The sequence below is a fragment of the Penicillium atrosanguineum genome, assembly GCF_028827265.1.
Source record: "Penicillium atrosanguineum strain IBT 20685 chromosome Unknown utg000001l_segment0_segment0, whole genome shotgun sequence".
Classification (NCBI taxonomy): Eukaryota; Fungi; Ascomycota; class Eurotiomycetes; order Eurotiales; family Aspergillaceae; genus Penicillium; species Penicillium atrosanguineum.
In genome coordinates this window covers 3066855-3086065 of record NW_026623133.1, presented here as the reverse complement: position 1 = coordinate 3086065, position 19211 = coordinate 3066855, and the positions used below count along the sequence as shown (strand labels likewise).

Genomic DNA, 19211 nt, shown 5'->3' with positions numbered 1-19211 from the left:
ACGATCTCTCGTCTCGAACCGACTGGATCCGTATGCGTTGAGCGACCACTCTAATGTCATCTACGCCGATGGAATACTCGTCTACGGGCGTGACAGTCATGTAGGCAATAGCTTTGAACTCCTCGTCCCGCCGGCTGATCTGGAACCTTCGAAGAATTGGACTTGCTTGTATGTTTATCCCGTTATTTCCCTCTTTGGTCTTCTCTCGACGCCTTTCCTGATTGGGAGGGGCTCTTTCGTCAGTGGCTGCCTAGCGTAGCTGGCTTCCGGCTCCCAAAGGTGGCGGCAAATTCGCTCTTACGCGTCAGTTGATCTTTCGAATCGTATGATGATATGATTGCAGTAGCTCATAGATATTAATTTGATTTTATGCTCTCAGTGGTGCATTGCGACAGGGTGAGCGGGCGTATCCGGTGGTTCAAGTGCAAAATTGGGTTCTTCCCATTCATGGCAAGGCCGTCAGCATACCCGAAGCTATCCTGGTTTATCTAAAAAGGCACCTCTCTCTGCCAGGTACAGGATATTGGAAAGAACCGCTCATCTGTACCGCCCCTCGGTTCGGCCCCCGCCGGCAGTCCTCCCTCCTAGAGCCTTACCGCGTGATTGATTGATGGATATGCAGCTAAGTCTGGATCAATTGGGGCCAAATCACGGTTAATCATGTAAGGGTTGAGGATGAGAAGCTGTCATCCCAGCTCAAACCCCGCGAATAAGATACGGACAAACGTCCAAGCCAATGGCAGTAGCGAATCAAGAAGCCGTGCACGGACAATGCGGAGTACTGGGCCGAGCGCCGATCAAGATCCAGGCTTCCCCACCAGGGCTCTCTATAGTTCCTAACCGAATTGCATGATCATGCCACCCATGGCAAAATGAGGAACGTGGTAACCCGAGGGGCCCAAAGGTGAGATAAGTTGGCCGGATTGGGCGATGTTCGCTCGGATGGGATGTCGCACCCTGCACTCTCCTACGTCGTTGCTCTTTTCCTCTGAGCTTCCGAGAGCCCCGCCTGGTGTCACCAGGTCTTGCAGCTCTCCCCTCTTCCTTTGACTTTGTCTTCTACTTCTCCTAATCCTCTACTGCCAACCATGTCTGAACGCCGAGAACGCAAACCGTCCGTTGGTGCCCCCATCGCCGACCTCCAAGGTCCGGTTGGTCCAGGATTCAGCCGGCCCAAGCACAAACGTACCTTCACTGGCTTGGGACCCGCGGAGATCAAGAATGTGGAAGCGAGCATTCCTGAGCCGCTGAGAGAAGCGTGAGTCTGGAACTGATCCCCATCTTCTTGCTTGAGCCGACGCTAATTCGGGACGGGATACTATAGATGGCGGAAATACGTACGTTACTCTTCATTGAACAGCTGCGACCGAAACTAACATAGACCTTCAGTCTGTTTCCGAGTTTGGCAACAAGGAAGAATTCGAGGTTGGTCCGGAGACTTGATCACTACTTGGGTACAAGCTGACAGTATCCGCAGAAAGAGCTCGTGCGCCACATTGAGACCACACTTGCTCGATCTATGTACAATTGCGATGAGCAGTGAGTACCCATTCTCACTCAGCACGCCTGGGACCAAGATACTCACAAAGCTATACAGTGCGGCGTACTCGGGTACGGCCCTCGCGTTCCGAGACCGGTTGATTATCGAATGGAACAAAACTCAGCAGCGCCAGACATTCACCGATCAGAAGCGCGTCTACTGTATGTTCGGGTTGCTGTCAGTTTCCACTTACCGAGAGCTAATGCGTGGTAGATCTCTCTCTTGAGTTTTTGATGGGTCGCGCTCTGGACAATGCTATGCTCAACGTGGGCATGAAAGATGCTGCCCGAGGTACTGCTTTCTTTCACTAGTTTTCTTCAGCCCTGGACTGACCACGGATTAGATGGCCTGCATGACCTCGGTTTCCGTGTTGAGGATGTTGTCGAACAGGAGCATGACGCCGCGCTGGGCAATGGTGGCCTTGGACGTCTGGCCGCTTGTTTCTTGGATAGCATGGCAACACTCAACTATCCAGCTTGGGGTTACGGACTCCGCTACCGCTACGGAATTTTCAAGCAGGAGATTGTCAATGGCTACCAAATGGAAGTTCCAGACTACTGGCTTGACAACAATCCGTGGGAGTTCCCTCGACACGAGATTACCGTTGACATCCAATTTTACGGTCGCGTAAAGAATTACCAGGACGAGACAGGCAAGATTGCTCACTCATGGGAAGACGGAGAGATTGTCCAAGCTGTCGCCTATGATGTGCCCATCCCTGGTTATGGCACCAAGACCACCAACAACCTCCGGCTTTGGTCAAGCAAGGCCAGCAGCGGAGAATTTGATTTCCAGAAATTCAACGCTGGGGACTACGAGAGCGCGGTGGCAGACCAACAAACGGCAGAAACCATTTCAGCCGTGCTCTACCCCAATGACAACCTGGAGCGAGGCAAGGAGCTTCGACTGAAGCAGCAGTACTTCTGGTGCGCAGCCTCTTTGTTTGATATCGTGCGCCGATTCAAGAAGACCCGGAGAGCTTGGAATGAATTCCCCGACCAGGTAGCCATTCAGCTGAATGACACCCATCCCACCCTTGCCATCGTTGAGCTACAGCGTATCTTGCTTGACAAAGAAGGCCTTGAGTGGGATGAGGCATGGAATATTGTGACCAAGACATTCGGATACACCAATCACACTGTGCTGCCCGAGGCCTTGGAGAAGTGGTCTGTTCCCCTGATGCAGAACCTACTCCCCCGACACCTGCAGATCATTTATGACATCAACCTGTTATTCTTGCAGTCAGTTGAGAAGCGGTTCCCCCAGGATCGGGAATTGCTGTCCCGCGTCTCGATCATCGAGGAGTCGCACCCCAAGATGGTGCGAATGGCCTATATTGCCATTATTGGATCTCACAAAGTGAACGGCGTTGCTGAGCTGCATTCGGATCTCCTCAAGACAACCCTCTTCAAAGACTTTGTAAAGATCTATGGGCCTGATCGTTTCACCAATGTGACCAACGGCGTCACTCCCCGAAGATGGCTGCACCAAGCCAACCCGTTGCTTTCTGCCCTAATTGCAGAGAAACTGGGTGGTCACGAGTTCTTGACTGACCTGACGCTTCTGGATAAGCTCGAGGCCTTTGTGGACGACAAGGACTTCCGCGACGAGTGGGCTCATATCAAGACCATGAACAAATTGCGTCTTGCCAAGTTCATCAAGAGAACCACAGGCCACGCGGTGGATCCTAACTCTCTGTTCGATGTCCAAGTCAAGCGTATTCATGAATACAAGCGCCAGCAGCTCAATATTTTTGGTGTCATCCATCGATATCTCTCTATCAAGGCTATGTCGGCCGAAGAGAAGAAGAAGGTCGTCCCACGAGTTTCGATCTTCGGCGGTAAAGCTGCACCTGGTTACTGGATGGCCAAGACGATCATCCATCTCATCAACAAGGTTGCAGATGTTGTGAACAAGGACCCAGATGTTGGCAACCTCCTCAAGGTTATCTTCATCGAGGACTACAATGTCAGCAAAGCCGAGATCATTTGCCCGGCGTCGGACATCAGCGAGCACATCTCTACCGCTGGTACCGAGGGCAGTGGGACAAGCAACATGAAGTTTGTGATGAACGGAGGTCTGATCATCGGAACTTGCGACGGTGCCAACGTGAGTCAGCCCCAGTCATGTCATGATCAGTCTAACACATTTCTAGATCGAAATCACCCGCGAAATCGGCGAGAGCAACATCTTCCTCTTTGGTAACCTCGCAGAAGACGTCGAGGAACTCCGCCACCGACACTTTTATGGCTCTTTCAAGCTTGATCCGCAACTGGAAAAGGTCTTCACCGCGATCAAGGGTAACATGTTTGGCGATGCGGCGGACTTCTCCGCCCTGACTGCCTCCATCGAAGAACACGGTGATTACTATCTCGTCTCTGATGACTTTAACTCCTACATCACCACCCACGGTATGGTTGATGAAGCCTTCAAGAACAAGGAAGCGTGGCTGGCCAAGTCGATCACGAGTGTGGCGCGCATGGGCTTCTTCTCCACTGACCGCGTGATCAACGAATATGCCGATAGTATCTGGAACGTTGAGCCTCTTGTGGTCAAGGATTGAGGCCGAATGCCCGTTCTACAATTTCACTTTTCACACCGTCTTTGAACTTTCCTGCTTTGTGTTTTGGTCCTTCTTTCATCTGCATCCTAACCAGACGGCATAAGTCTTAGTCAATCAACACGATCTGAACTCGTCGCACCATATGGAATCTAGAGTACGTAGCTTGCGTAATTGATCAATAGTCTATTGAAACTTGACCATCTATCTCATCTAACATGTCTCCCGATCTGTCCAGGGCGGATATCCTGGACGATCGGCAATCGACATGAAACAATATGACATGAACCCGCAAAAATCATGATAGGGACAAGCCAAACCAACACCAATCCCATGCTATTATCATGATACCAAAATGAAACATCTTCACACCATTTAGCGCTCCATGAAAGATCAGAAGAAAAGAAAACCGAAAACTAAACCACCTAGGCAGCAACAGCCGTCTCATCCGCCTCCTCAATCGTCTTAGGCTTATAATCGGAGAAGGTCTCTGGCCAAAGGAACATCTTCTCCTCATTACTTGGTGTCGACGCCATGAGCGTCGGCACGGCCTCCTTGGACGACATCCGTCTCCACAGATTCGCGCGCGGGTTATACCTCACGGGCTTACCCACACCACCAGTCTTCTTCTGGTCCTCACGCGAGATGTTCTCAATCTCCTTCTTGATATCCAAAAATGTATCATAGGGCGTATACGCAATCTTATGCTCAATGCAATGCTCCTCAAGTCTCAGACCACGGCGCGCAAATAGCACATCCGCATGACTCGCCGCCGCCAGGTCAGAGACACCATCGCCAATGAAGACGATAAGCGGCATCTCATCAGGCTCACACTCGGCCAGCGCCGCTGCGCGCGCCTCATCCACGGACAGCGCCTTGTCATGGCCGGTGTCGGTATCATGGCGCCAGATGGGCTTCCACTCGGATCCATCAACGCTAATGGTCGCGTCGTTGGCGACGATGTTGATCATCGACGCCTGCGACTCGCCGAGGAAAACATCCAAGGTGCGCTTCAGGATGGGTTTCAATCCTGCGCTGATGATGTTGAATGGGAACCCGTTGTCTTGGCAGTACTGGTGGAAGTCCTGGAATCCAGGGTCCATGGAGAGGGCCTTTTGCATGACGACGAAGCCGTCGTCGAAGGGGACGTTGAGGGATCCCCACATGTCTTCGGAGATTTCACGGTAGGTGCGCTCGCCGCTTTTCATTTGGGCTTCTAGTTTGGCAAGGCCTTCGGCGCCGCAGCCGTGGGCACCGACTAGGATGTGGCCGGTATCTTCCATGAAGATTGTGCCGTCAAAGTCTGCAAGGTGGGTTAGTTCTGCGCGGGTTAATTGGATCGAGTGCAAGGGACGGCATACCGGAGAAGATGACAATCTTTCTCTTCTGGGGAGTGGGCACCGGGGCCGCGGGGTTCATGTTGGCGTTCGTCATGGTTGCGAATGTAGGGTTCTGCACAAAAAGCGTAGATAGAGAGATGGGTGTAGGAAGGAAGAAAGCCAAAAGACGAATAGCAGGAGAAATCAAGAGTTTAAAGGTTGTGGCAAACCAGGACAAGACCAGAACCAGCCCCAGACCCGGATTACTGTATGACGTAGCCCCACGATATCATAGCGGGGCAGTGGAGCCTGCACCAGAAAACGTGCTAAATTGTCCGGATTTCAGACGTGATTGGGCCCACTGAATGCCGTGTCCGACGAACCGATTACCTGTGGACCGGGCCCGATGGAATCTTGTTTGACCCTGAATTGGCTGGACCGCTGGGCCGACGTCTTCACATACTGGACATTGCACATTGCACATTGGCCATCGCACATTGGCTTGCACATTGGCCATCGCACATTTGATATATTGTAACTATCTAGCTCGATGTAAGTTCGGTGATCCTCCGCTCTAACTCGGGAACGGTCCGTAATTGCAGCTCAAGTTCGTCTTTCTCACTGTCGATGGAATTAGCATAGTCCGGCACAACCGGGGGGGGGATCTCGTACTCTTCCAATTTCAGCCGGCGCTCCCAGTCGAGCCCGGTAAAGACATAACCGCCCTGTCCGTCGAACTGCAGAATCTTCTGGTGATATTTCCAGAGACTGCGACGGTGCGAGACCGTCATCAGGGTAATGCCCAACTTCTTGGCCGTCTCGTACATCACCTTCTCAATCTCCAGCGTCACCGAGGAGGTACATTCATCCAGAATGGCGAACTTGGGACGGTGGTAGAACAGACGGGCCATGGCGATGCGCTGCTGCAAACCTCCCGATAGTACATCACGCCATTCCTCCTCGGCGTCCCAGCCACCGGGGCGGTTGACGACAGACGCGATCTCGACTATGGAAAGAACCTCGTACAGATCATCATCGGTCACTCCCTTGGCGCGCATCTCTCGCACCCCGTCCGGGTAGGTGACCTGCTGGCGGAGGGTGCCGCGCGATAGATAAGGCCGTTGGGGAATGTAGAAAATGTCTTCAAAGGAGGGTTTCTTGACCGTGCCACCGTACACGGGCCAAAGGCCGCCCAAAATGCGGAACAAGGATGATTTACCACACCCATTAGGCCCGACGATCAAGAGGTGGTCACCAGGGTAGATGGTGAAAGACAGCTGGCGCACCAGGACGTCCCCATTGGGTGAGACGATCGGTACATCGGTGAACTCGATGCAGTCGCTTTCGAGGACCTTGCCCCGACCAGAGAGAACGGCCGCGTTCTCCTCGGTTGATGCAGAAGAGACCAGCTTCTTCTCGAATCTCCCGGCCGTCAAGTCATCCATTACTTCCAGTAACGAGGAGACACGAGCCGTGAAACCGGCCAGCTCGGAGATCTCCTTGTAGGAGAACATCAGACGACCAAAGGCATCCGATGACGATAGCAACATCCGTCGGTTGGTAACAAAATCTACCTCCGGGTTAGCTGGAACATACAGAGGCGGGGGAAAGAGACTCACTCTCGGTACGATCGCCCATCGAATGAGGGACCTGACCAGGGATCTTGAAAAAGACGGGCACACTACAAAGGACCAAGCCCAAAGCGCCCCAGAAGTATTTAATGACAAAGTCCTCCATGAACCCGTGGTAGAGGCGCCGGCGCAAAATGCGGTTCACATGCTTGATGAGGGTGAAGTAGCCCTTATCCAAAGTGTCCTTCTCGGCTTCATGGCCGTGGTAGAGAGCGACTTCTTCGCTATAGTCGATAAGACGCGAGTGCAGGAATCGGAACTCGCCCTCAAGACGGGCCTCATCGGCAACATACTTGCCAAACGGCGGAGTGAGCATGCGCATCACGTTGGCTGACAACTGCACCAGCAAACTCATGATGAACAGCCCTTCACCGCCAACATTTTTGGAAAGCGAGTAGTTGTAGATGCACATGTCCAGTATGGGCTTGGCAAGGTTGGAGTAGAGCTCAGCCAAGCTATCCGAGAAGCGCGATACGTCGACCGTGACAAGCTGATCGGGATTCTTAATCCGATCGTCTAGGGCGGATATGGCGTAGAAGGTCATGTTTGACAGGTATTTGTCGTGTATATAATCGGTCAACCGTTTGCGATAGCTCAGCGCGAGCTTGCACTGGTGGTAGGAGAGCTACGTAACGCGGGGGAATCAGATTAGCCAGCTTCTTCACGGTCGCATCCCCTCTGAAGTTCTCTCACAAAAAGCTTACCATGGAGTTTGTAAATGTCGCGGGAACAGCGACAATCATCCACCAAACAAGACCGAGTAGGAAATCCTTGCCTTTCCCTCGGATCAGGTTGCTCACCAAGCGGCCATCCAGCTCGGCCACGTACAGACTCAACAATGTCCGCAAGATCAGGAAGACACTGTGGCTCACCAGAAGCCTCAGCTCCTTACTGCGCCATCCCGGAATCACGATCTTGAGTAGGCGCAGGAGGTTCTTAAAGAACTCCCGGTTGATCTCCACCCGTTTCTTCCGGGGTTGTTCGTCATTGCCGAGACTACTGGTGCCGGGTCGTCGGTGCAGCTCTACCTGCTGCGAGGCAGCTTTCTGCTCGGAGATGGCATTATGTATTCGTTTCGCGAGAGCCGCGAAAAGCGCGAGGTAGACGGCGCGTGAGATTCGAGTGCGGTGTTGGAGGTAGAGGGAGGTAAGACTGGAGAAGATCTGCTTGATGGAACGATCGGGTGGTAATAACTTGGAGAGGGCGGCCATGACTCGATGGATCAGCCGTCGGAGACTGACATGACCGTGAAAGAGATCCAAGGTTGTATCGAGGAGAAGCAAAGAGGAAGAGAGAGTGGAAGCGGAAGTGGAAGTGGAAGCGGAGGAATGACGGAGCTAGCATGTGATACCCCAGGATCCTGGGGAAGTTGCCCAAGTTCCCCAAGTTGGACCGAGGTGTCCCTCTATGATTCTCTTTCTTATTTCCACTTGGTCGTCAGGGCGGGATCCTCATGATCCAGGAACATGACCCATTATCTATGATTCTCTTTCATTGTTTTTGCGACTTTCCACTAATTACCTCAGGTACCTGCCCAACTGAATCGTGTAATATGTTCCTGGGAACCACCAGCCCTACCAACAACGCGACCGAAAAATGAACCAAGGGGGCGGTCGAAGGACTTCCAAGTTTTCTACTTTTGGACCCTCTCAAATTCTCTATAGAGAAAGAATGAAGATATTTCTGGAATTCATTCAAGACCCATTCAAGACCTTTCTAAACACATATGGAAAGACCAGGCATGACCGCTGAGCAGGAGCATGTCGATTATGTCCTCGGTCAGGCTATAGGATCTCACTCACAAACCTCTAGCAAATCACCGCACAGTATCCATCGCCTTCCGGTTGTATGCTTCCCGATCACTCTTCCAAAGCTTCTCAATCTCCGAATCGGCCGGAGAAGCAGGGTTGGGCTCGATAAGCAATTTGTGGATAGAAAGCAGAGCTAGAATCCATTAGTTCTACAAGACAAAACATGTGATTGAAAGGAGTCGTACTCTCATGCATATTCATATTCGGAGCCCACTTGTCCTGGAGAGTATTCAAGCGAATCTCACCCTTCGCATCCACGTTCAAGTGGTAGACACGGCTGGTAAATGCCACTTTCGGCGCATCGAATGGGTAGGCTTCGGGGAAGGAGACCGATAGCTGGAGGGCGCGGCCTTCGTATGGGGTTTGGATCTGTTGAACATTAATTATGCTCCCATTAAGCATCTTGTCGTCCTGGAGATCGAATACATACAGGTGCCTGCATAGTTACTGCCCAGTGAAACTGTTTGCGGTCAATTTTGGTCAATTTTGGTCCATTTTGTAGGTTGGGTTGCTTAGACTGGCTTACCGCATCTTTCTCCGAAGTAGCTGTATACTCGCTAGGGGGGTTGCTTTGCTTCTTGTCAGCTATGACGTGACTCTGGGTGGTAGGACCGGGAGAGTTACCGGGTGACGCTGTTAAGCTCCTTTTCAATTCTTCCCTCGGCCATTGTTGCGACACACGGAGATTGATTCTATGTTAGGCCTGTCGATAAGATAAAAATCAAAGGTATCGTGAACGTGATCTATCGCAATGTATCAATTTCAATGAAGGGTTCGGGGTAGTCTCAAACGCACATCGAAACCGGTCTGGGAGCTTGCTACTTATATCCCACCTTGCAGTTCCAGGGCTAGAAGTCGGCTAAATTTCGTGCACACAGTCAAGATTCATACCTGGACCAGCTACGACCACCATGATTGGTAGCTTAACACGATTGGGATGCATGTGTGAGTTAGCTCCATGTAAGGTATCTCCAGATGATGCGCCGTGCGCATGAAGCCCCTCTTGAAAAAGCGGTGGGGAGCAGGTCAGAAAGAGCCCCACTGAATGGGAAACAACTGGATACGTTTGATGGTAGAAATCACTATGTACAAGATCAAGACATGTTTCATGAGACGTGTCCCCCGAAAGGTAGATATGGGTAGCAGATTGAAGCAGAATGCCCGGTAGGAATAGGGCGTGGGATGGGGGAGTATGTTCAGCAAAAGCAACGCTTAAAAGATATTCGTATAAGATGACACGGCTTAAGTAGGAAAAAAAATACACAACAAGCTAAGACGGGAGCGACTTGCTCTCGGTGGTGGCATCTGTCTCTGAGCCGTTGGCTGCGCGTAGTCCACTGTTGATCTGCGCTGCGATCTGGGACTGCTTGAATCTTTCAAATCCTTCGGCATCTTGGCGTTGGGCGGCCCAGAGCTCGTCAACATTCTGTCCAAGCATCTCGAATGCTTGCTCCGCCCGATCACTATCGAATGGCGACTCAGACTGCTCTCCGTGCAGACGCTCGAGCTTCTCACGCAGGGCTATAACGTGGGAGTCGTCGTCCTCATCACCCGCTATCTCGCCCTCAGGTGGGTTGAGGAAGTCCCGGCGCAGGTTCTGGCCCAGGCGATGGACGTGGCCTTCTTCAGACGTCATCGCACGAGCGTGCAGGGATGTCATTGAGCTGGTTCGGGAAAGGTGGATTCCGTAGTTGTCGGTTTCTTCGTCGTCAACGGCGTTCTCATCGACCATACTGCTGTGCAAATTGCCAGTAGTATTTGTCCCATTCGCATCCTCGGCGGAGTTCTGTGAGCTCGAGTCGGGTGCGACAGCTGTAGGAGCAGATTGAGGAAGGCGAGTCTCGGGGTACTCGTCCTCGAAGCGTTGGATCATCTTAGCCAAAGTATAATCCAGGAATTGAAGGCGGCGGTAGTTCGCGTCATTGCCAGCTTTGTCCTCACGAATGAGCGCTGATTGAATCCGCACACGAATATTGCGTGCCGACTCGAGCAGGTTCTTTGACATGTCACGAGGCCGCTTGGTAACAACGCTGCGGGATTTCCGACGCCTGGGAGTTGTGGTACCACTGGGAGGCGCAGAGTGGTCTCCAAGAGCATCGAGCGCCGCATGGTGGTGATCCAGGTTTCCGAGGCAGACACCCAGGGCCTTGACCACACCTGTCCCGCCGATGACATAGTCCTCATCTGGAGCTGGGTCATCATCCTCTTCACCGCAAGGTTCCTCAGGGGGTCCATGAATGCCAACGATGTGTTGCAGAATCTCTGGTACTGGAACCTCCTTTGATCCAAGGGACACGCCAGCTTCAGAGAGCTCCTCTGCAATGGCACCACCCTCAAGATTCCGAAGCGAGTATGCAACGATTTGGGATGCCAGAGCCTTCACAACTTCGTTGTTCTCCGCAGTGGGCACTTCGATGTCAACTGCAATGATAGTCCTCGAGACACGAACGGCGGCCATCATCGAAGCGTAGACAGCACAGGCCTCTTCCTGGACAACTGGGTTTGTGGCAGATGCCAAGCGGACGATTTGAGGGTTTTCAAGTATGCTCAAATGGCAAAGACTAGGACATTCTGGTAGGATCTCGGCCAATCCAATAACGTGATCCGGCGACAGGTCAACATCGGCAAGGTGGATACGTTTGAGAGATGGCATCTTGGGCAAAAAGCGTCGGAATGCGCCAAGGGCATTAGGCTGAACAGAGAAAAGCTCGAGGTTGTGAGACACGTCAATGAAACGTAGGTTATGGAGTCGGGTAAGAGCTTGGAGCAAACGACAAATCACGGTGGGATTCAAATCGCAATCCGCCAAACTGAGTGCGTAGAACGGCTGCTCGGGCTCAATAGCATCGGTAAGAAGATCAAGGTCGTCCTTGATAGGATTTCCTCCCAGATCCAAGCCCTCACACGAGCCGGCCTTGAAATACTCCACCACATGCTCAAGGCCCTCCCTAGTCAGACTGTTGTTTGCAAAGCCCAATCTTCGCAGTCCCATTTTGGTGGAGGCTTCGCAAATCCTTTTCACTTGGTCAACTGAAGGCTTGCACTCAGTCAAAAGGAGTTCTTCAAGGTGATCACCCGCGAACCGCTCAGCTAACGCGTCCGAAAAGATAGTGCAAATGTTGTGCGGCGGCGGCTTATTCGATGCAGTGGGAACATCGGGTGGAGCCTTGCATTTAGGGAAAGGAATGCCCGACAGGTCAATGGCCTTCAAGGACCTGGACAAGTGGACAAAGAGACCAATATGACGCCATCCTTGTGGACCGATCTTGGGGTTATCTTTGAGGGAAAGCTTCTCAATAACGCCCCATCTCTCTTCCTTCATATCTGGGGAATCCGACCTGCGGTTACGTCTCCGCCGGTAACGCATCTGCTCCACTGTCTTGGTGGAGAGGAGTCCAGCAAGAATAGCTCGCACAGAGTCGTCTGCAAGAGCACAATTCTCAAGAATGAGTTTTCGGACGGGGACGACAGCGAGCCAGTCGCTGAAGGTTGTGATATCTTGTGAAGTCATGGGGAAGTTGCTGAGATCCAAAGCAGCCACAGTGCCAGGGGACTCGGCCAGTGTGGAAGACGGCGCAGAAATCTGATCCACGATTCTCTTCAGCACTGGCGTTTCGCGTAGCTGACAGCACCGGCGATAGATCCGTACCGGATCCGTAGTTGGATGACTCTGTGTCTTTAAGCGGGAAACACCAACCGCCGGCGCGGGAGCCTCATCATCATCATCGTTTTCTGCATCCAACTGCAGGGGTATAGAGCCGTTTGCCACAGCCTGTCTCCGCTTGCGCTCCTTGCGCTCCTTTCTCTCTTCCTCCGAGCGCTTTTTCTTTTCGACCTTTCGGCTCGGGTCTTTTGTTTCGCCATTAGGCTTAGACTCGGCAGGGTTGGAGTCAGCGGGAGTCACCGCAGGAGCTGGAGCAGGAGTAGACTGTGCATCCTGGGTAGCGGTATCTCCTTGGACAGATGCAGGCGCAGTTTCAGGCGTAGTTGCAGGCGTAGTTGCAAGCGCAGGTGTTGAGGCTGGAACCGGAGCCTCCTTCTCAGCCACTGCAGCTTGAGGATTCTTCAACGCCTCAGCCTCTTCATTCTCTTTACACTGGGCAACCGCTTTGGTATCTGCCTTCGCTTCCGCCTTCTTCGACTTAGAGCGATTAGACTCGGGGAGAGGCTGTCGAAGTTGGCAGGTAGGGGGAGCATCCTCGTCAGTATCGCGATGAGAAATACCGGCAATCTCAACGTCCACGCAAAACGCAACGCGATGAAGCTTTGCCTGGTTGAGCTCCGCGATCTTGCATCGGTCTCGACTCGGATCGAGGTTCATCACGCGGCGCGGACATATCGCTCCGTGAGAAGGAAGCTTGGGCAGTCCGCCCGAGCTGGATGAGAATTTGCGCAACGCATTATGGATGAATGAGGGGCTTTTCGGCGAGGAGGAAGTGAACGGATTGGTCTCGTCCTTCTTTTCTTCTTCCTTGTCCTTTGGGGAGTATGCGGCGCCGAAAGGGTTATGAGCATCAAGAGGGGATGTCGCTTTAGGACTTGCTGGACTTCCTTTCAGACTGGATTGGGAGGGAGGCGTCGAGCCAGATGAGAACTTGGAGCTGAGACTCGAGATCCAGGAATTCCTCCGCCCGCCAACGGGTTTGGGTGCGCTTCGCTGTGTTGTCGGCAATGGGGTTGATGAGATTGATATGGGTTTCTGCTCCGTGGCCTTACCCTCACCCGGCTCTACCTTCTCTTCTACCGTGCCCAGATCGTTTGGAGCTTCCTTTCTCTCTTCCGAGGTAGTTAACGGCGAACGAGCCGGGTTACTATTCGAACGGGATCTTCGATGTGATTTGGACGATGTAGTCCCATTTTCTCTCTCGCCAGATTTTTCGTTAGTTGATGACGTGGATTTGGTGCGCTGAAGGTGATCTAAAAACCTGCGGTGTTAGAACCCGTTCAACGCGGCCGCTGGATTCCGCCCTCAGATAGCCGGAGGGCCCGCTCGTACAGCACTCGTACAGGGCACTGACCTTTCTGCGAATGGTGAAGCCAGCTCACGTCCACAGTCTGAACACCCTCCATGTTGAAGAATGCTTCGCTGCTTCCAAGAGTGAAGAGAAACTGAGCCGACCGGAGTCCAAATTGTCCAAATTATGACCGAGTGGCGCTGTGTACTGAGGGTCTAGTGATATGATAGACCTCAGATCGGATGACGCATAGTTGGCTGATCCCCCCACTTTTGCCGAGTGATTTACGCTGTGTTCACGAAAGCGATTTCCGCAAGATGCTCAAGGCACAAAGGGGAATGCGACGGTTTAGAAATCCGGGGTGAGATGCGACCGGGAGGGTTCCGAAGTGGAGGGGTTCCGTTATAGGCGACAAGACACCGTCAAGGGACGAATCACGGTGAACATATTGCAGATAGAAAGGAGGTAATCAGATAATAGATTAGGGGCAAAAGAAAAAAAAGGGAAAAAGAGACTACTGGAAGCGACCGGATGTGGAAGCTTAAGCATCGCCTGTGACATAATCCCCCGTATCGGAGCTCACGTGAGGTCACATATACATTCCCACGGATTTTATGGGGGAAGTGGCCAGGTGGTTTATAATTGGACTGGGCTCTCTCGTGCGGTGGCGGGATCAACAAAAGTTAGCAGCCAGTCGCATGAAGAGACTCAATTTTGTAGAGCCAAACTGGAAGTGGGGGAGCCGATGACCGGTACTTAGCACCGGCTAGCGTTCTCAGTTAGAGTGGTTTAGGCTTAGTTCAACTTCGCGGATACGGTAAGAATGGCTACATTACGACGTAACTTGGGTATCTGTAGTTGGCCACAGATGTATTGTATAGTCCATTCCTCACCGAGTGGGTAGATCCATACTGGATCTCCCCTGTATGTAACACAGCGGGTATCTGCAGGGGGGCAGGGGGGGGTCAGTATTACCATTCCCCCACCGAACGCCTAAGTGAAAATAAAAAAACCCGGGGAAACAAGCACATAACGCCCCCCTTTCTATGCAAAGAGAAAAAAAAAAGAAAGTCGTCACGCCATGAATCCAAACTTCAAGTCTCCCTTCAATCCCTTCAATCCGCCGTTGGGACATCCTTGAGAATCTCCCAGCCGTACTCCTCATCGTGCCTTTCGGCCTCCATCCCAAGGGCGTTGCGGTATGCGCGAACCTCGTTCTGCAAGCCCATTATAATGCGGACGGGGAGCTCTTCCTCCTCTGACCGTAGTCGGTGAGCAGTGCGGATCATCTCTGCACATTTCATCGTTTGTGCATGCCAGTAATCCCGGTCCAGTCGGCTCTCCAGGTGGAGGTCCCGCTCGGCTTGCAGGAGGTTATTATAGTGGCTTTTCTGGTAGAAGTAATGCAAGTTGTTGTTTTGACAGTAGTTGCGGATCTGCTCCACCATCGTGCCCACGCTGGACTCGTACTCGCCGATTAACTTGGTGTTCTCCAGCTGCTCGCGCTTAAGGCTTTCGGTCAGTCGCTTCTCTTTGGCAAGGGCTCGTTCGAGTTCGGAAATGCGGGCCGCTAAGAAAAGGCATTAGAAGCAAAGTCTCGTAAATAAGCGGGGCAATTTTGGGGTAAACATACCAGATATATCCCCGTTGACCTGCTGCGCCGCTGGGCTGGCGCTTTCCGAAGAGCCGTGTTTCATAATTTCCTCCGCGCTCGTCACGATATTCTTTGTAACTTCTCGATTATTTTTCAGTACGTCTGCCAGCTCCAACACCATGTCATAGAGATGGTGGAGATCCATCTGGTGTCCTGCGTTCATGGGCATGCCAGCAGCGAGGGCCGCCCCCATCCCACCGCCGTTGACCTGAGCAGTCGGGTGTGAAAGCGCAGGAGACATGGATTGCCGCGACATGCTACCGACACTAGGACTGGGGGAGCCGGAATCGAGACGGACGGGGGTGTCGAAGTTCGAATATACGCCGTTGCTGGGACCGTTGCTGGACACGGCGGCGCTGTTCATGGACATGTCCGCTTGAGCAAAGGCGCGGTTGAGATCCTCAAGCTGAGGGTCGTTCGGGTTGATACGCGAGGAGCCGCTTTCCTCGTCGTACCAGGAGGCGTGGTTTTCAACGCCGAGGACCTCCTTTTGAAACTTCTCAAGGTCCCGGCGAGTAACGTGGGTGGAACGACGGCGGTGCCCACGTGCAAATGCCTTGGAGGCGGAGGTAGAAGTGGCGCCCTCGATGATGGCGGCGCAATCGACGAGATGGAAATTGGGGTCAGTCGCAGGATCGTCGATGTAGTCGAGTGTCGACGTCGCCGCGCTGTTGTGGTGGACCGGCTCGCCGTTCCCGATCGGGTTAGCTTCCTCTTTCACCACCGCCCTTTCACTGACGGGGCTGATACTCTCCAGTCCAACCAACCGCTTCATCCTGTTGAGCGCACTCATCGCGGGGGATTGCGGCGGATGTAGGGCTGAGCCGAAAATAGCACAGGTTCAATCCTACCATTGTGGGTGTCAAGCCTTCCTTCGGCTCAGGTGTAGGTGTAATGGATGACGGATGCCAATTAAAAACCTCTAAACCTTCTCTGAATCGCGCTTGCTGAAACTGGTTTTCTGCAGTCACAATTGCCAGGAACCCGGTACTTGCCCGTTTCATGATCCTTGGTTGTTCAGGCCCGGGTCTGTTGAATATTTGATGGTCGCGTGCAGCCTGATGTAGATGGCTCTACTTAAGGTACATACTATAGCCAATTTCGATCATCAATCAAGTACCCTCCCAAAAACCGACAATTACGACTGGCACTAGGCTTTTAGGTCCACTTGGCCAGCTTGGGGCTCATGTTGCATGGATCAAGATGGTCGGAAATTGTACATGAAGATAATTCAATATTATTAAACATCGTGTCAAGTCATACCTGTGTCCAGTAGGGCCTCCAATCTCCGGTCTGACCCGGGCAGGAGGTACTCTTGGTCCTCTTGAAAGTTGTTGCTTTTCTTCTGCTGTGCAATCCTCCCCCCTACTCGCGCCACGAGCATGCGCATCTTTTCCAATTCTTGAATCAGCTCGCCGTCTCGTGTGACAAGATTGGGCTGAATATTCTTCTGGGGATCCTTGAATGGCTCGGTGAGTCTTTGTAAATGTCGTAGTTGATCCAACCGCCGTTGTCGTTGCTGGCGTTGCTGGTCCAGACTAGCCAGTCGCTCCCGGAGCTGCTGGTATCTGTGCCACGGATGTTAGCCAGGTGGAACTCCAGTCGGAGAAATTTCAGAAGTTTTGAAGGAGGCTGACCTTGCAGTCTCTTCGTGGCCTGCACCCTGAGACTCGATTTCCAATGGTAGGTTGGTAATGTTCCTAAGCAATGTCGGTGAGGATTCGAGATGAAGCATAGCGTCGAGGAAATCTCACATATGTCTGGACAGATCTGTTGTCTTTTCGACCCCATTTTTGAAGGCTGTACGAGACCTACTTTCTTGGCTGATGGAGGACCAGTAGAGAGTAGCAATCTGGTGGGCCACATGGTGGATTGCTTGCGAAGAATAGACAACGCGATTATGTTGTTTCGCAGTCGCGTTGACTGGTGGTAACTTAGTACTCGCATTCTTGATAGGCACGCATGGAAGTCCAATAGTTTCATAAAAGAGGCTCGTATCACGGGAAACAGGGAACATACCTTTGTGCAGTACGTCTTCAATCACCTTCTCGCCAAGGTCGCCCTCCTCAGTCTCCACCGCATAGCTTCGCCAGTCTCGGGGGAGCTCGAGTTTTTCAGAGAGGATTCGAACCTGGCTTCGTACAAATGCCGACTTTAATTCCGATATTGTTCTAGTCGAATCCATCGCGGCAATGCAGCGACAAGCAACCCCCGTGTTGCCAAAAACGCGTCCTTATCGCGCTTATCGATAATGGTCACGTGCCCATCGGTCGCTGTTGGCCATGGCGATCGGGCGAGGTTCTCAGTCTGATCCGATTCGAAACCGATATCTGGTTTGTCGTTGGGCAATGTTAGTTGTCGTTGTTACATGCGACAACATTTCATCGAGTCTCGACAGTTGGGTGATCTGAGAAATTCCCTCGGCCTCGAACGAACCCCGTACCTCGGCAATTCCCCATCGCCTTAAAAGCGTCTAGTTCTCCGCATTAGCCTGATAACTTAACGCTTCACTCGTCGGATCAAACATATCTATAGAGTGCATCTGTTCAGAAGTGCAACTCCGGCCTTGAAGTTTTCCATCATGACAGAGAACCAACGGCCAGTGGGCCTCCTTTTTGACATTGGCGGCGTGTGTGTATGTCAACCCAACCCAAGTAGACTATAACCTCAACGATACTTGCTAATCCTCTTGAAGGTCGTATCGCCATTCCAGGCCATTCTTGACTATGAGGTCTCCCAGAATATCCCGCCGGGGTGGGTGAATTTCAGCATTTCTAGAACAAAGCCAAATGGCAGCTGGCATAAGCTCGAACGAGGCGACATTCCAATGGATGCCGAGTTCTTTGCCGGCTTCAACACAGATTTATGCAACCCAACTCTCTGGAAACAGTTCCACGAGCAATTACACCAAAAGAAGGGCCTCAGCGGGGACGCCCCGATACCTCCACTTCCCACCGTGGATGCGGAATGGCTTTTCTGGGAGATGATGAGGGTATCTCGTACACCCGATCCATATATGCTCCCGGCCTTGAAGAAGTTGAGAGCGTCCGGAAAGTATCTTATCGGTGCTCTTTCCAACACAGTCAAGTTCCCCGAGGGGCATCCATACAATAATGATGCATCCGGTGTGAGGTCACAGTTTGACTTCTTCATTTCGTCTGCACACACGGGGTTGCGCAAGCCTGACCCGAAGATTTACGAGGTTGCTATCCAGGAAATGAATACTTTGGCCAAGCAGCGGGGACTAGCGAAGGTTCAGCCTTCGGATATCGTCTTCTTGGACGACATTGGTGAAAACCTAAAGGCGGGAAAGAACGCTGGCTTGCGTACCGTTAAGGTCACACTCGGACGCATCCAAGATGCAGTGATGGAGCTCGAGAAGATTACGGGGCTCGACTTGCTCGAGGGTGGGGATAAAGCTCGACTATGAGAGGAACTAAACAGAAGGGGCAGACTTTCTAGACGTTCTAGACATTCTCGGATTTTATTAGCATTGAATATAAGAGCGAATGAAAGTATCACGTATAGTTTGCCTTTCGACTCCCTAATGAAGGGCCATTAATTAAGGGCCATTTGGGTGAAATTGGGTAAAGTCCTTAAGCCGCGCCAAGTCCGGTGGTCGTCGACGGTCGTCGCCAACCGCACTTTTGAGGAGGGGGATGCAGGCCCGCTAAGCGAATCTCCCCACAAAGTCGCCGGCCGAATTTTCTCCCACTTCTTTTTTTCTCCATCAGTCCAGGC

General features: G+C 52.3%; 8 protein-coding genes across 8 annotated transcripts; 2 read left to right on the top strand and 6 right to left on the bottom strand.

The window, feature by feature from the left end:
* Positions 1–1088: 1088 nt before the first annotated feature.
* Positions 1089–4103, top strand: glpV (glycogen phosphorylase; the record flags this gene model as incomplete). The annotated part of the gene is made up of 8 exons (XM_056881252.1): positions 1089–1258; positions 1325–1337; positions 1390–1425; positions 1478–1539; positions 1598–1701; positions 1754–1831; positions 1884–3649; positions 3696–4103. The coding sequence occupies 8 exons, from the start codon at positions 1089–1091 to the stop codon at positions 4101–4103; spliced, it is 2637 nt and encodes an 878-aa protein (XP_056746490.1).
* Positions 4104–4525: 422 nt separating this feature from the next.
* On the bottom strand, positions 4526–5534 carry N7443_001195 (uncharacterized protein; the record flags this gene model as incomplete). The annotated part of the gene is made up of 2 exons (XM_056881251.1): positions 4526–5403; positions 5462–5534. 2 exons carry the CDS (start codon positions 5532–5534, stop codon positions 4526–4528), a joined length of 951 nt encoding a protein of 316 aa, XP_056746489.1.
* A 427-nt stretch (positions 5535–5961) lies between these two features.
* N7443_001194 (ATP-binding cassette long-chain fatty acid transporter PXA2) lies at positions 5962–8261 on the bottom strand (the record flags this gene model as incomplete). Its single annotated transcript, XM_056881250.1, has 3 exons — positions 5962–6989; positions 7039–7675; positions 7755–8261. 3 exons carry the CDS (start codon positions 8259–8261, stop codon positions 5962–5964), a joined length of 2172 nt encoding a protein of 723 aa, XP_056746488.1.
* Positions 8262–8866: 605 nt separating this feature from the next.
* On the bottom strand, positions 8867–9529 carry N7443_001193 (ubiquitin-conjugating enzyme family protein; the record flags this gene model as incomplete). Its single annotated transcript, XM_056881249.1, has 5 exons — positions 8867–8994; positions 9047–9230; positions 9292–9321; positions 9388–9430; positions 9486–9529. 5 exons carry the CDS (start codon positions 9527–9529, stop codon positions 8867–8869), a joined length of 429 nt encoding a protein of 142 aa, XP_056746487.1.
* A 602-nt stretch (positions 9530–10131) lies between these two features.
* N7443_001192 (putative cell wall biogenesis protein Mhp1) lies at positions 10132–13931 on the bottom strand (the record flags this gene model as incomplete). The annotated part of the gene is made up of 2 exons (XM_056881248.1): positions 10132–13778; positions 13880–13931. The coding sequence occupies 2 exons, from the start codon at positions 13929–13931 to the stop codon at positions 10132–10134; spliced, it is 3699 nt and encodes a 1232-aa protein (XP_056746486.1).
* Positions 13932–14931: 1000 nt separating this feature from the next.
* N7443_001191 (uncharacterized protein) lies at positions 14932–16263 on the bottom strand (the record flags this gene model as incomplete). The annotated part of the gene is made up of 2 exons (XM_056881247.1): positions 14932–15386; positions 15450–16263. 2 exons carry the CDS (start codon positions 16261–16263, stop codon positions 14932–14934), a joined length of 1269 nt encoding a protein of 422 aa, XP_056746485.1.
* A 459-nt stretch (positions 16264–16722) lies between these two features.
* On the bottom strand, positions 16723–17655 carry N7443_001190 (kinetochore subunit FTA4 family protein; the record flags this gene model as incomplete). Its single annotated transcript, XM_056881246.1, has 3 exons — positions 16723–17038; positions 17108–17219; positions 17286–17655. 3 exons carry the CDS (start codon positions 17653–17655, stop codon positions 16723–16725), a joined length of 798 nt encoding a protein of 265 aa, XP_056746484.1.
* A 396-nt stretch (positions 17656–18051) lies between these two features.
* On the top strand, positions 18052–18900 carry N7443_001189 (HAD family hydrolase; the record flags this gene model as incomplete). Its single annotated transcript, XM_056881245.1, has 2 exons — positions 18052–18105; positions 18166–18900. The coding sequence occupies 2 exons, from the start codon at positions 18052–18054 to the stop codon at positions 18898–18900; spliced, it is 789 nt and encodes a 262-aa protein (XP_056746483.1).
* Between the last annotated feature and the right edge of the window lie 311 nt (positions 18901–19211).